The 14,333-nt window shown below is 41.6% G+C and overlaps 1 protein-coding gene across 7 annotated transcripts in view; it reads left to right on the forward strand.

Moving 5' to 3' along the window:
• TTLL1 (TTL family tubulin polyglutamylase complex subunit L1) overlaps positions 1 to 14,333 on the forward strand; it is a 408,294-nt gene that overhangs the window by 168,484 nt on the left and 225,477 nt on the right. For all 7 annotated transcript variants that reach the window (XR_013606910.1, XM_078673886.1, XM_078673881.1 and 4 more), the window contains one exon: positions 9,264 to 9,444. Coding sequence is in view for 6 of the 7 variants with exons in the window: in XM_078673886.1 (XP_078530012.1) it covers positions 9,264 to 9,444 (181 nt within the window). In the remaining variant the exon portion in view is untranslated. The remainder of the gene's footprint in view (positions 1 to 9,263; positions 9,445 to 14,333) is intronic.

Here is a 14,333-nt window from a genome sequence, read left to right on the forward strand (position 1 = left end):
ACATAATTACAACACAGATCTTGTGGTCGAACAAGAGGGGCGAGGCTGAGGGGTTTCATGAAGAGGAGTTAGTTTGCTGATAGTGAGTTGGATGTCTATCAAACAAGACGCGGTCCGGCGGGAAATCCCATCGATTTTAGTTCTAAGATGACTGTTTCAGTCCACATCGAGGATCGAGGTTATAGTGCGGTGTCGCACACTTTCCGTAGTATCTTGTGGTCTTCACGTTGCGCTCGAGAGCGCTCTGGGAAGAGGGCTTTGAGTAGTATCTTGAATTTCAGGAAGGAGGTGGTCGTTCTGATGTGGTGTGGGATGGAGTTCCAGATCTTGGGTGCATTTCCCGCAAAAGATTTGGTTGTGGTTTTGTGTTTCCGAGATTTCAGTGGGATGAGTAAAAGCGTGTTGGAACTTCTGAGGTTCCTGGACTGGCCGGCCCTTTTGAGTTTGGCAGCCAGGTATTCTGGTTTGCCTGTGTGCAGGGCTTTGTGTGTGAGACAAGCTGTTCGGAAGCTGGCTCGTTGCTCAATGGGGAGTCACTTAAGTTCCTTGAGTGCAGGAGAGATGTGGTCGAATTTCTTAGTTCCTGTGACCATTCTTGCTGCGGCATTGAAGGTAGTTACCAGGGGTCCTAGGTGAGATTTTACTATCCCGGTCAGGGCTGCGATTCCATAATCCATTCTAGAGAGCACCAGTGCCTGGGTGGCCTGTTGAAGGTCTTTCGGGGGAAGGAAGGGTTTCATTTTGTATAGAAGTTTCAGATTGAGAAACGCACTTTTGGCGGATCTTGAGATGTGTTTTTTCATGTCCAGTTTGGGGTTTAGGGTGATACCTAGAGATTTCACTGAGTCCGTTGGCGTGAGAGTGCCATTGAGGACGTCCATGGCTTTGAGCCATTCCTCGATTTGGGGGTTTTCATCTCTGTTGGAGATGAGGAGAACTTCTGTTTTCTCATGATTGAGTTTAAGGTGGTTCAATGTGAGCCAATGTTGGACCTCTTTGAGCGTGACATTTAGTCTGTGTATGTCGTCAATAGAGGTGGTTTCCAGATAAAGCTGTGTGTCATCCGCATAGAGGTGGAAAGGGGATGTTGTAGTTCCTGAGTAGTGTGGTGAGGGGTTCCATGTAGATGTTGAAAAGTTGGGGATACAGTACTGACCCTTGTGGAACTCCTCTGCTGATGGGAAGGGGGTCAGATTCAAAGTTATTAATTTTTATTCTTTGCGAGCGGTTGTGAAGAAAAGAGGAGAACCAGTTTAGGACCGTCATTTCAATGAAGGTTTGGCGGAGGCGATCAGATTGACTATTTCTGATTCCTGGATGGGGGTGAAGGAGGACCAGTGATTAGGTGTGTTCACTGGGGAGCTGTCCTTGATTGCTGGCATCTTGATCTCCGAGTGACGGGAGGTATTTGTGCTGAGAGAGAGATCGATCATGGCAATTTTTTTTTCGTTGAAAAAGCTGGCAAAGTTGTTGCATTGTTCTTTGGATGCCACTATGTCAGATGTCATTGGTTTGGATGTTTGGCTCCTAATGATATTAAAGAGTTCTGTGGTGCGGTTTTTTGCGTTGTCTAACGCGGAGCAGAAGAAAGTTGTCTTTTTGTTCCTGATGTGCTTTTTGTCGTTTCTGCGTGCTGCCTTGAGTTGATCACGGTGGAGGGAGGAGGGATTGTTCCTCCAGATTCTTTCTAAGGTTTTAAGCTGTCTTCTTTCATCATTGATGTCGGTGGTAAACCAGGACTTGGAGGGGGTGCTTCTGGTTTTTTTTAGTTTCAGGGGCACCAGGAGGTCCAAGGTGAGCGTCATGTTGGAGTGGTAGAGAGAGGTGAGTTTGGTGGTTGAGAGGTGCTCCGTCGTGCTATGGAGGAGTGTGCTTAGCCCTTCTTCTAGTTTGGCCCGAGGGACTTGAGCTGTGTTCCTGACCCTTTTGGGAGGGGCCTGTTTAGGGGGTTGAGTTAGGGCCGGATGGTTGATATGGAAAATAATAATGTGGTGGTCTGACTAGTCCACGGGAATGATATAGTCAGTAGTGATTGTGTTTCTATCCGAAAGGATTTCGACAAGGATCGCTCCTCTGTGGTGTGTTTCTTCTGAGCAGTGTTGGGTCAAACGGTTATCTAGCAGGAGGCTGTTGAGAGATTGAATGAGCGGGTTTTTTATTTCATTCCATCTTATGTTGAGGTCGCCCAGAATTATGCTGTTGGCGTTTCTGAGTGCGCATTGGATGATCAGGTCCGAGAGCTGCGCTCCGAATTCGTTGGAGTAGCCTGGAGGGTGGTACAGGAGATGGCAAAGTAGCGATCTGTTCGTGCATGATTTGATGTTGACTGAAAGGCATTCGAAGGAGCTATAGAGGCACGAGGAGCTTTCCGTGATGGAGAAGTCACTTTTATGAATGATTGCTATTCCTCCGCCTCTCTGCTCATGTCTATCTTTGTGGATTATTGTAAATCCGGGCGGCACCAGCAAGTCCATGTTGGGGTAGTACAGGGTGTTGAGCCAGGTTTCAGTGATGAAAGCTACATCTAGGTCATGGGAGAGAATACCTTTTGCTAATTTCTGTTGCATGTTTGGAAGCAGATCTGCTGTTGATGAGCATGCATTTAATGGGGGGTTCTTCTTCGGGCTCCAATTTGCTGGGTTGGTCTCTAGGTAAGGAGGTTAGGTGCACTGGGGGTCTAAGGACTCTAGGGGTCTAAGGACTCTAGGGGGGGATGATCCCTACCAACTCCTGTAATTACTTGAATCGTGAATTTGGGTGAGGAGTTCAGCAGGGGGACCTGTGCTCAGGTAAGTGGGATCACTTTCTGAGAGCGAAGTGCGGCCTTAGGGTAGGGGTTTGCGGGGTGGTCATATGATGAGTCGAGTGTGGTCGCTTCCTGAGGGGAGAGGGTGGGTTTTGTTCTTCTTGGTCTGTCTGCTCACTTGTTTAATATGAGGCGGCTTACCACTCACACATATATGACACAACCTGTCCTCAGGACCACTCTACTAAGGCAATGCATACACTTTGCCAATATAACATAATCACTTGGAAAGTCTCTTACCTGGCTGCCAAGACTTGGAACTCCCTCCCCATCCACCTTCGGCTGACCCAGGACCATCTCGCCTTCAGGAAACAAATCAAGACCTGGCTGTTCGAGCAGTAGCATACCCCCTCCCCCCAAGCGCCTTGAGACCCTCCCGGGTGAGTAGTGCGCAATACAAATGGCATGATTGATTTGTCGATTGATTAAGTGGTTTGGGTTCGATGCAGAAACGCCATAGAATACACGCTCAATTGCAAAGGTGTAAAGCACACATAGTGTATTTGCAAGAATCTCATATGTTAGAACAGGAGGCAGCAAACCTCCGCAAGAAATGGAGGGGGCAGGTTTTCTCTACTAATTACTCTGGATATGCATGTGGTGTCACTATATGGATCAGGCATGGCGTGCCCTTTACAGCACTAGAACAAAAAGTAGACAAACAGGGACGATATATATTTCTGCGGGGTCCCTGGATGGTCAACAAGTCGTGTTGGGCAGCACATATGCGCTGAATACTGAGCAAGAGGGTTTTTGAATTACCTTGAACTTAGCATTGACTGGATGGGAGATGCATCCTGGATTATAGGCGGGAATTGTAACACAATCATGGATGTTGCTTTAGACAGGTCCCTTCCCCCTTTGAATGGCACACTGGGCAGAGGACTGGGCATTGTGCGATGTGTGGAGAATGCGACACCCAACACATAGGGAATACTCGTTTTACTCCCCGGTCCATTTGCTACATACTAGAATAGATAGAATTTACTGCTCAAACACGATTGCAATGCAGGTCACATATGCAACGTATCTAGCAAAAACCTTTTCGGACCATAACGCACTGGAGATAACTGTCACATGGGGTAGGATACCTACTCCGGTCCCCACGTGGAGATTATGGCCACAGCTGCTAGAGGACACAGTGTTACGTACTGCCCAACACTATTGCACATTATTTTGCGGGAAATAGTAATACAGCTTCTGATGGTTTAATTGAATGCGTCGCTTTTAAGGCGGTCATAGGCGGGAGGGCCATAAGTGCGACAGTGGGAGCTAGGCAGGAGGTGCATAAGTCCCTTACGAAAACAGAACAAAAGATGGATAGGTTAGAACAGGAGGCTGCACATGACAGGGAGAAACAGGCACCACTCCAGGAAGCCCGCTTCAAACACGCGGAATTGTTAGAATCACTACGAGTCATAGACCACCAACGCTAAACACAGAGTTGCCATTCCGAGGCGGACAAATCGGGGGCACTGTTAGCTAAATTATTGCGTGATGATCCCCCAGCCATTGTGATTAACGGAATTACTACCATGACAGTTAACAAGGCACATACCCAGAACGACATTAATGCTGCCTTCTGCCAATATTATGCTACATTGTACAGCAAGCCTACAGCTAGTGGGGACAAGAGAATAGACGACTTCCTCCACGCATTGCCAAACCCACAACCGACTTCAGCAGCCCTGAAAGACCTATCGGGCCCCATTACAAAAGCAGAAATCAGGATGGCAATTAAAGGGCTCCCTCGTAATAAGACCCCTGGGCTGGACGGGTTACCTGCAGAATTTTATGACATCTTCATGGACTCTAGTCTGCCTCAATTAGAGATCCTATATAACACGGCGCTGGTGAAGGGAACACTGCCCCTCACCACGGCACAAGCACTGGTGGTCTCTCTTCTGAAACCGGGGAAGGATCTTACTGACATGGCAAGTTACTAGCCACGGAATATAAAATACCTAGTAAGGTACTGGCAAATAGGCTCCTGCCCATCCTGAATAAGCTGATCCATATAGACCAAACGGGTTTCTTGCCAGCCTGGAGCACGTCCTTAAATACCAGTAGATTGCAATATTTAATGTCGGCTGCCCCATACGTTACGCTCATGCAGGCTGCATATCGCTAGACCTACTCTAAATTGGTAATACATGTTCAAGGCACTAGCGAAATTTGGACTGCCGGATGATTATCTTAAATGGCTCCGGCTCCTATATGATGCTCCCACTGCTAGGGTCCGTACTGGAGGCCATATATCAGCTGAATACCCTATATTTAGAGGGATGAGACAAGGGTGCCCACTTTCACCACTCCTGTTTACATTGGCATTGGAACCCTTGGCACTAAAGCTGCGTACAGATGCACAAGAGATGGGCATTCCGATCGAGCCCAACATACATCTCTTCTCTGCTTATGCAGACAACATTATTCTTTACATTAGGGATCTCAAGTCGGATTTAGCCCCTCTGTCCGGGATATTTGCCATATTCGAACGCATATCAGGCCTGGCCATTAATCCATCGAAATCGCATGCCTTTTCTTTCAGGAGCAGGCCACGCCCAGGAGTATCCTATTTGGGCTCACATAATTACAGGTGGCACTGCAAACTTTTAAATATCTGGGTATTCATGTATATCGGACGCCCACTGACATGTTGGATGGTAACCTTCATAGAGCAATTAGAGCTCTACACTCTAGTATTGCCTTTTGGACCACATTACCAATATCTGGTGATGGGAAGAGTAGCTATAACAAAAATTGTGGTCCTCCCACGCTTGCTTTACTATTTTACCACCTTACCGGTGGTGCTCCCACGGACCACTTTTAAACTCCTAATCACCGTGCTTGTCGACCTTCTATGGGGGCCCGGCAGGCTTAGGATAAGCCTAAAAAAGCTACAGCTTGGTACGGATAAAGGAGGGCTGGTAGTACCGGACCTCAGAGCATACTTCTTCATCTGAGTCTGATATTGTAAAATCTAAAGCGCCAGGATACCCGTAGGGTGACAGTATGCGCGGTATAAAACCTTCATACAATACAATACAATTCAATACAATACTACTATGCTTGCCAACTACAGTGGTTGTCCTTCTGGACGGCTGAGCGTAATTTGCAGGAAATAGGTAAGACTGAGCATGATATCGCAAGAGGAGCCTTACATACACTGTTATTGCCACGCTGCAAACTCCCCCAGGATCTTCCTCCCCTGCTACACACGGCACTACAGTGTTGGAAAGCGTCACTCTACTATACATGCCCACACCCTGCCTATGCAGGCAACATCCCATTACTAGGAATACCACTAGCGACTGGACGAATAACGATGCGCACTATAGCTCCCTGACTCGAAGCAGGGGTTAGCACGGTGTCGGACTTGTTCCATGACGGACAGCTGCTGGACTATGGTAACATTATTAGAGAGACCGGGGTGCCAGATCATTTGTATAGATTACATGCAGCGCTACTACAATATGTAAAGGTACACTGGGCCCCACACCGGCAAGAACCATCTACGCATGAACTGGTTAAAGCACTTTATTATATGGGAAGGGGCAAACACTTAATTAAATGGTTGTAGGTAGGGATTCGTGCCCATGCGGGGATAGCCCTTACTACTCTATGAACCGCATGGTCGGATGACATAGAGCGAGCCCTAGAAGACAAAGAATGGGAGAGAATTCTGGAACATCCTAGGAAAATAACGAGGAACACAAAATTCAAATATATTCAAACCACGATATTACACCGGGCATATCTCACCACTCATAGACTGGACAGATTGTTCCTGCAAACGCAACACTGCTGCCCTAGATGTCACTGGGTGGGAGCTGATATAGTTCATATGGTGTGGGCATGCCCACACCTACGGGTGTTTTGGGACTTGGTCAGACGCTATACACACACAGCCAGACAAAGGGACATAACCAACACCCTGGAAGAATGTATCCTGGGTCTCCACAAGTCCTCCACTAAACACAAAGTGCAATATAGGTTTGTGAACCTGTCGCTCATCTTAGCAATACGGGCCATCACCATGCGGTGGAAATCCAAGAAATCACCTTCCGTACACACGTGGCATAGCGAACTGGTTCGATTGGGTAGTGCAGCTAGCGCGGTCATCAGACGGGAGGAGGTCAGGGGCTTACGTAAAACCCGATAGCACTGGAGTAGGATGTTATGCTGGAAACTCTTAAAGCGCAAGACTTAGATGCTGCAGATGCTAGAACTGGCTCGCAATAAAAAGTGTAAAATTCCAAACCCACCTCATAGGGATAATCACAGTGTCAAGAATGCATACCGATGAACAAGTGTCGTTGTCAATCTAACCCAAGAAGTAACTATGTTGTTGTTAATAAATGATGTGGTATGACAAGCCTGAGGCAACAAGGTGCCCTCGGACGCTACTATATGAAGTTAGAAGGACTGGAGGGAGGGGGGATAAGTTGGGGATTTTTGAATATATAGCAGACAAGGGCGTGCTGTGATACGGACATACATCCGGAGTGGAGTCTATTCATATTTGTAAAATGTTTAAATGGAAATTGTTTGTGAATGAGCGGACTATGTAAAGGGTGAGCAAAAGCAGGTACTGGCTTTGTCGGCCTTCTTTCCTTTTAATATAGCAGCGCTCACAATAGTAGTGATACTGATTGTGCCGACCCACATGTCTATTGTACTGCAGTAGTCATATTGCGAAAAATGAAAATATTAGAATACAATTTGTTTGCTGCTCGAGACTGCTTGTTTCTTCGCTTTAAAGATAACCTATGTAGATGGTTTGGAAATTGAAATTAAACTCATGCTGCCTCATCTACGAGGCATACCCTCACGACAAGGCTAAGTGAGAGATAAGTTAATATATAGTGTGACTGGTGCATTCTCAACAGCATGATAAGTGACAAGAAAAGAGTAAATTAATAATTTTAAGAAAGATACTGGGTCCACCTACATTCATATAGGGTGCATTAACATGCACTCATTGATCCCTATTTGGGGTGTTTCCTAAAAAGGACAGTAGCCTCACTTACTGAAGAAACATTCTTCATCATTTGGCCCCTTCTCACTCACTGTGGGTCCCAAAAGTTAGACCTGGTTGGCTTTGCCTGCAATTCTGTAGACTAGCTTGAAATATTGAATACCCCCCTAACAGTGAGGTGTACTGTGCTTGAGTACACAAATATACAAGAATACACATGGACAACAGTCACACATGTGAAGTTTATAAGTTGTTTAAGAGCACTGAATTACCATAAAAAGATTGAGAAAATAGCCCTATATTTACTTAAAGGTAAGCACCCTCCCTGCACACTCCTGCCACACCAGAACTAATGAGAATCATATTCATGAATTACATTCTACATGCCAATAAATCTGTGAGCAAATATTTTCTTGGGACATTTCTAGGCTAAGAAAAATGTTAAATGTTCAAGTCTGTCTTCAGATCACTTAGCGAGTCTGACCACTTGCACAAAGCCATAGCAAGGTACCTTTTACTTGCAAGAAGTAGAGGAAGAGCTGAATAATATTCTGCCACTAGCCACTGAAAAATCTAAGTAGCCAATGCCATGGATGTAGTCCAAATTAAGCAATTCAAAGAAAACAAACAGAAGGGAGAGGTGAGACTTTCTGTTGACATGCATCAGCCCACTGAAGGCTCTTCAGGAATAAATTGAAGGGACTTTACCACTGGCATTACTAAGGATTGCTTAAAAAAATTGGTCAAGATTGGAACGAAACAAGTCATATATGCGGAAAAGCATATTATTTGCTAGGATCTTTACATCATAAGATGTTAAGTGAGACCGGGAAAAAACACTAATATTCTAAGTGGACCCCTAAATGTAATCTAGTAAGTTAATGTAACTGTAACATTGGGAAAATCAAGGTAGTTGAATAAAATATATCAGAAATGCCGATTTGTGAATCATTTGATATGCTGTAAATATGAAGAACAATTCATAACACCATGGTTATCATCCACGTAAGGTCTGGTCACCGCAGTCTATCGCAGTGTGAGGTCATGAGCTGCACACTGAAAATAGTTATGATCGTGTTGCTCACAAAATGGGAAGAATTTCAGTTTCCCTTCATTTTAGGTTCTTTATCATGAATAAAGAACCATAATCCCTCTTCAACAAAGTTTATCCATTCAATATTTAGCCAAACATGCAGACACGTATGCTTATACATATTTTTGTGTGTATTCAGTTGCTTGCAGTTTTATACCATTAGTTATTATCCTGTTATATTATTTTGGCTTTTAACCAGTTTTATATGTAATAGTCACTTTTCCAAGGAAAAATATTTGATGTTTTTTAAAAGTTAATTAATTCTTTGTAATCACAATGTGAAAATCCTCTTTTTTTTCTACATTGCTCTGTAGTAAATCAACATTTTGTTTTCAGGTTATTGCATTTCCATCAAAATACATTTCATGTTTATTTTTTTAATGTAGATTTTGTGCCTGTCACTTTTATGCTACCAGCCGACTACAACTTGTTTGTAGAAGAATTCAGAAAAAACCCATCTAGCACCTGGATTATGAAGCCCTGTGGCAAAGCTCAAGGGAAAGGAATTTTTCTCATAAATAAACTCTCCCAAATTAAGAAGTGGTCTAGAGATAGCAAGACATCCTCGTAAGTAGTTTTTTCCTTTACTGAATCAATAGTTTGACCGTGTTACTTGGTGAACACCAACTAAACCATGTCAAAAAATGTGTATATGCAAGGTAGCACAAACCTGCAATGTTTGTATATGCAAGTTACTATAAACCTACAATATTTTGGCAGGTAACGTATAATTCACCCTTTTGAGTAAATTACTTATTTGTACTTATGTTCTCTAGTTGAACTACTTATTTCAAACCAGAGTGAGTGCGTGCATTTAAAGTATAAATTAGTATTTCAGGTAAGATATTAGCCCCATAAAGAGGGATCACTGTTTATCCAAGGACGTTTTCTGGAAATGTGTTATCTGTAGCTGTTGCATTTTAAAACAAAAGGTTTTAACCCTTAAAGAACAACGTCTGCCTTCAGATGATCTATAGATACAGTGAAGAACGATCATGGGAGTGTTGCTATAGTGTAAACCATTTGTTGAACATCAAAGTTTTAAAAAGTGAATAATGATTAAAGCAGTGTTTCCTTCATTTGGATTAGTCAGTGATATTTCTAAAGGATCGGAAAATCTCAGCTAAGGAGTGAGATAACAATACTCAGAGTACATTTTCTTATAAACAAATCTGCTTTGTAGATTTACACCAACAATTGTATGGAATTTTGTTATTGGGATTCATAAAATCCCGACTAATAGTTTCGGATATCTACAGAAATTGTATATTTCCATGTTCTTATTCCTGCAAATTGTCTCAAGGAGGCAAATTGTCTCAACGAGGAAATACACAGATATAGCATTTGGCAGAAATTTGAAACATTCCCCATTTTTTTGTCCCAAATGGGATTTAACATCTTTAGAAATCCTTTCCCTAAATTTCACAGAGTTCTGACGTGGTAGGTGTTCTAAAAATTCCTAATGACCACACAAGCAGCTTCTCTGCGTTTGTTCCCCCTTACCTCAACATACAACTGCAGAAAATATGGCCACGTGGTAGATTTTGTGAATTGCAATCTGCACCAATATTCATTTGTTGTAATACAATCAATCAGAACGTCTCATTTGCATTTAAATTACTTGCTCCAAATGTCTTGTGAAGTAGTCCCTCAGTTTCCACTGTCACTCTTTACATTGATGGTAAGATCCTGGATAGACCATGTCTTGATCACCACACTACAGTCACTGTTACAAGTATTTTGTTGTTGACTTTACTTCACTTTTATTGACAATACTCCTAATCAAAGTCTTCCAAAATAAATACTCGCTGTGGTTTAGTACTCAGAATAATCCATGAAGCACTAAGGGCCCGATGTAGGTGGCCCATTACCGGTCGGTAAACCCGAAATTCTGTAAATTTCAGGTTTACCGACCGGTATTGAGCCAATTGTGATGTAGGGGAGGATTCGGTAAATAACTAATCGGTATTTACCGAATCATCATTTACCGATTCGGTATTTACCGAATCGGTAAATGACATGGAGGAAGCACTTTTAAGAGTGCTGTTGTGCTTTAAGGATTCGTTATTTACCACCATCTATTAGTTGGTGGTAAATACCGAATACGTTTGAAAATGCAAATCTATGCATTTCAACAGTGCCATGTGGCAGACATACATGCCCTTAGGGAATGTATGTGTGCCACATGTGCACACATCCTCTATTCAGGGGTGCAACAGGGTGTCAATGTGACACCCTGTCACCCTTGAAGCTTTCCCTATTTTACCGAATTGGTATTTACCGATTTGGTAATTCACATTCATTCTTATGGGCCTCCTGGCTTCGGTAATTACCGAATCGGTAAAATTCTGTATTTTAGAATCTGTAAATTTCAATTACCTACATCTAGCCCTAAGTCATGAGGTTGATTGCTTTATTTCTGAAAAGTTCAAGAAGGTCCTGTGCCGTGGCGCTAATGTTCTGCAGTACAGTGTAAGAGGTTTGAATATGAATACTCTGTTTTGCGTTTTTAGCCTGGGTTGGCTGAGAATTGCACCTGAAATTAAGAAATCATACTGGAAATGGGATTATGAGAAAATGAAAAATTATAAAGGAATTCCATCATGAAGAATCTAACTTGGTATCCAGTTCCCCCAAAGCACTTGCCATAATATAAGCATGAATCATCACATTATACACATTAGCCTTAAAGTTCAAATTCAAAGAAAATGTAACCCCCAAGTAGATGCTGGTGTTTACTTTTACTAAAGTATCATAATTTATTTTACAGCAAAATTTATTTTTAGTTCTAATTTTCTTCAATATTATCATCTTTATTTTAGCTAGATAAATGTTTAGATCATTTTTGTTACAATATTCAGAAAGTATATCCAGTAACCTTTTAAGCCCTCTTGGGGTTACATCCAAGATGATTGTATCATCTACTTTAAAAAAAACTTTGAATATGGGATGTAGCTAATTTTAGTATACAAGACCAAAATACAACCCTGTTTCAGGCCTTTTGGGGTATCAGTACTCTGTTACTGCACCATTCACACTTCAATGTCCAGGGGTCTATGCTCCATTGTGGGGTTCTATTATTGATATTAGTAGACCCAGTGGTATACCCCATGTTCCCATTTTCGTAGACAGCCTGTTTCGATATATAGAGTTGTATGTACTATAGAAGTCTACAAATGCAGCATATAAATATCCTCTTTTGGGCTTAATGTATTTTTGTGCTAGAAATGTTGAAGCAACACAAATATCTAAAGTCAGGTGATTTGGTCTAGCACCAATTTGATTAATTTGTAAAATTAATTCTGACTTAACACACTCCTCCAAATAATTTGATAGATGTTTCAAAAGAATGTTTCTTGAATCTTGGCTCCAACCTTCGATTTCATATCTGTTGAAATACATGTCTTTGTAGAGAATCTCCAGCTACGCATTTAGACTATACATCTGGGATGTAAAATTGACCCAATTTATTTCAGATATATGTACCACAGTTAGTTGTCCCAAGTTATAGCAAATTAAAATCCCAAATGCTTTATCATTTTTTTCTTTAAGGATTATTACATTTTCCCAAATCTTCTATTTTTCTTTGTAGTCTAAATTCCTCATATCTTTCCATTTTTGTTTATTATAGTTATCAATTAGGGAAACCCCTTTTTCATTATTTTACTGAAAAGCGTTATTTACATACTCCTTTATTTTCTTTTTTTAGTTTCTCTCAACAGTTCACTATTTTGGTGAAAGTTTTTTTTTACCATTCTTGCCTTGCATTGTTGGAAAACATTTTAACTTTATTACAAAGGTATCATAGGACCTCATAATTACATTGGCTCTCTTCTCCCTCATGGGGGTATAAACTCACCACAAATTAGTTCATTTAAATTAATTCTAATAATCCTATTATTGTTTCTGATCTAAAACATTTCTCTAATTTCTCTTTTTTTAATGCTTTTGTTGAGCCAGCTCTTATATTATTAACTGAGGGGGTCATTACGATGGCAGTGAACCCGCCACTGGCAGCCTGCTTCAAATATAGAGAGGTACAAGCCCATCCGGCAGCTTCCAATGCTTCAAGTACCCGGCGGAGCAAGAGCATCGGCATCGGTGTTCAGCAAAAAATAGAAAACCAAACTACTGTAGATGTAGCTATAAGAATAAATTAATACAATATTAAAACAAATTGCAACTTTCTGATGGTATTTCAGTAATTTATTGCATCTAAAGATAAAATCAGTTTTCAGTAACCCGCTCCTCCCTTATAGCCCCTAACTAAACTTTCTTAACAACACAAGTGTTTTTCTAAGTTTCTCAGGTGGCCTCTAGGATGCATACCATAGCTGAACAACGAAATTGTTGTTGGTTCACATCTATACTTGAAGAAGGTTGCTACCTGTCTGTTAAGGTATTCCTACGCTGATAAGGACCTCCTGGAAGCCAGTGGCTTTCACTTTGGATAATTCTAGCACATCTCACGCGAAACTCCCAGGAAGAGCTGAAGATACACTTTTCTGATCATTTTGAAGAAAAAAAACAACTTGTGACGAATGATATAAAATGCAATGTGAATTCTGTTGCACATTTAAGAACATTCACTGAGCATTATATATATATATATATATATATATATATATATATATATATGTGTGTGTGTTTATATATATATATATGTGTGTGTGTATATATATATATATGTGTATATATATATATATATCTATATATATATATATTCACCAACACTTCCAATCTTGCAAAAGAAAGCAAATGACGCCGTGTCTGTGCAAAATATTTTAATGTCAGCTGGATAGTGCTAGACTCGTTTCGCCTGACCTGCAGGCTTGGTCACTAGCATTTGAATAAAATTTTTCAAAGTGATTTAAACTTTTCAGTGCAAGTAAGTCACGTGACGGGTTACACAGTAAACATAAGCAACAGACTCGTAGTTTTTCATATAAGTATACTACGGTCGAGTGGTGAAAACACTTGCTATTTCATGTAATTCCACATAGAATATCATTGTGAACATTAATTACATTAGAACACAAGATTTTATCTATCAGGTAGGTATGATTAAAACAGTATCACATCACTAAAATTCATATGCCCCCTTCTCAATGCAGCATACAACAGAGTCATGTGACTTCGAGGTAATTATAACTACAAAAAGGAATATCTGGGTCACAAAATAAACAGGTGTGTCCTAAAACAGAGTTATAGGCAAAACTAAGAGACTAGCAGCTAACCAAAAAGAGTAGCCAGAGGCTGAGAATTTCTCATCAGACCACCCAATTGGCGGAGTATCATCACATGAGATTAGATTATGGATCCAGACAACACCCAGCCCATCATGTGACGGTGCAGTTGTGGATACCAAATGTTGTCTCCAACCGGAGGGTTTCTCAATTTTGGTTGCTGATGAGGTGCAGTGCGTGAAAGTGAGTGAAATTATCAGAACAAAAATT

This window comes from Lissotriton helveticus, chromosome 1_1, assembly GCF_964261635.1.
Source record: "Lissotriton helveticus chromosome 1_1, aLisHel1.1, whole genome shotgun sequence".
In the NCBI taxonomy this organism is placed as follows: Eukaryota; Metazoa; Chordata; class Amphibia; order Caudata; family Salamandridae; genus Lissotriton; species Lissotriton helveticus.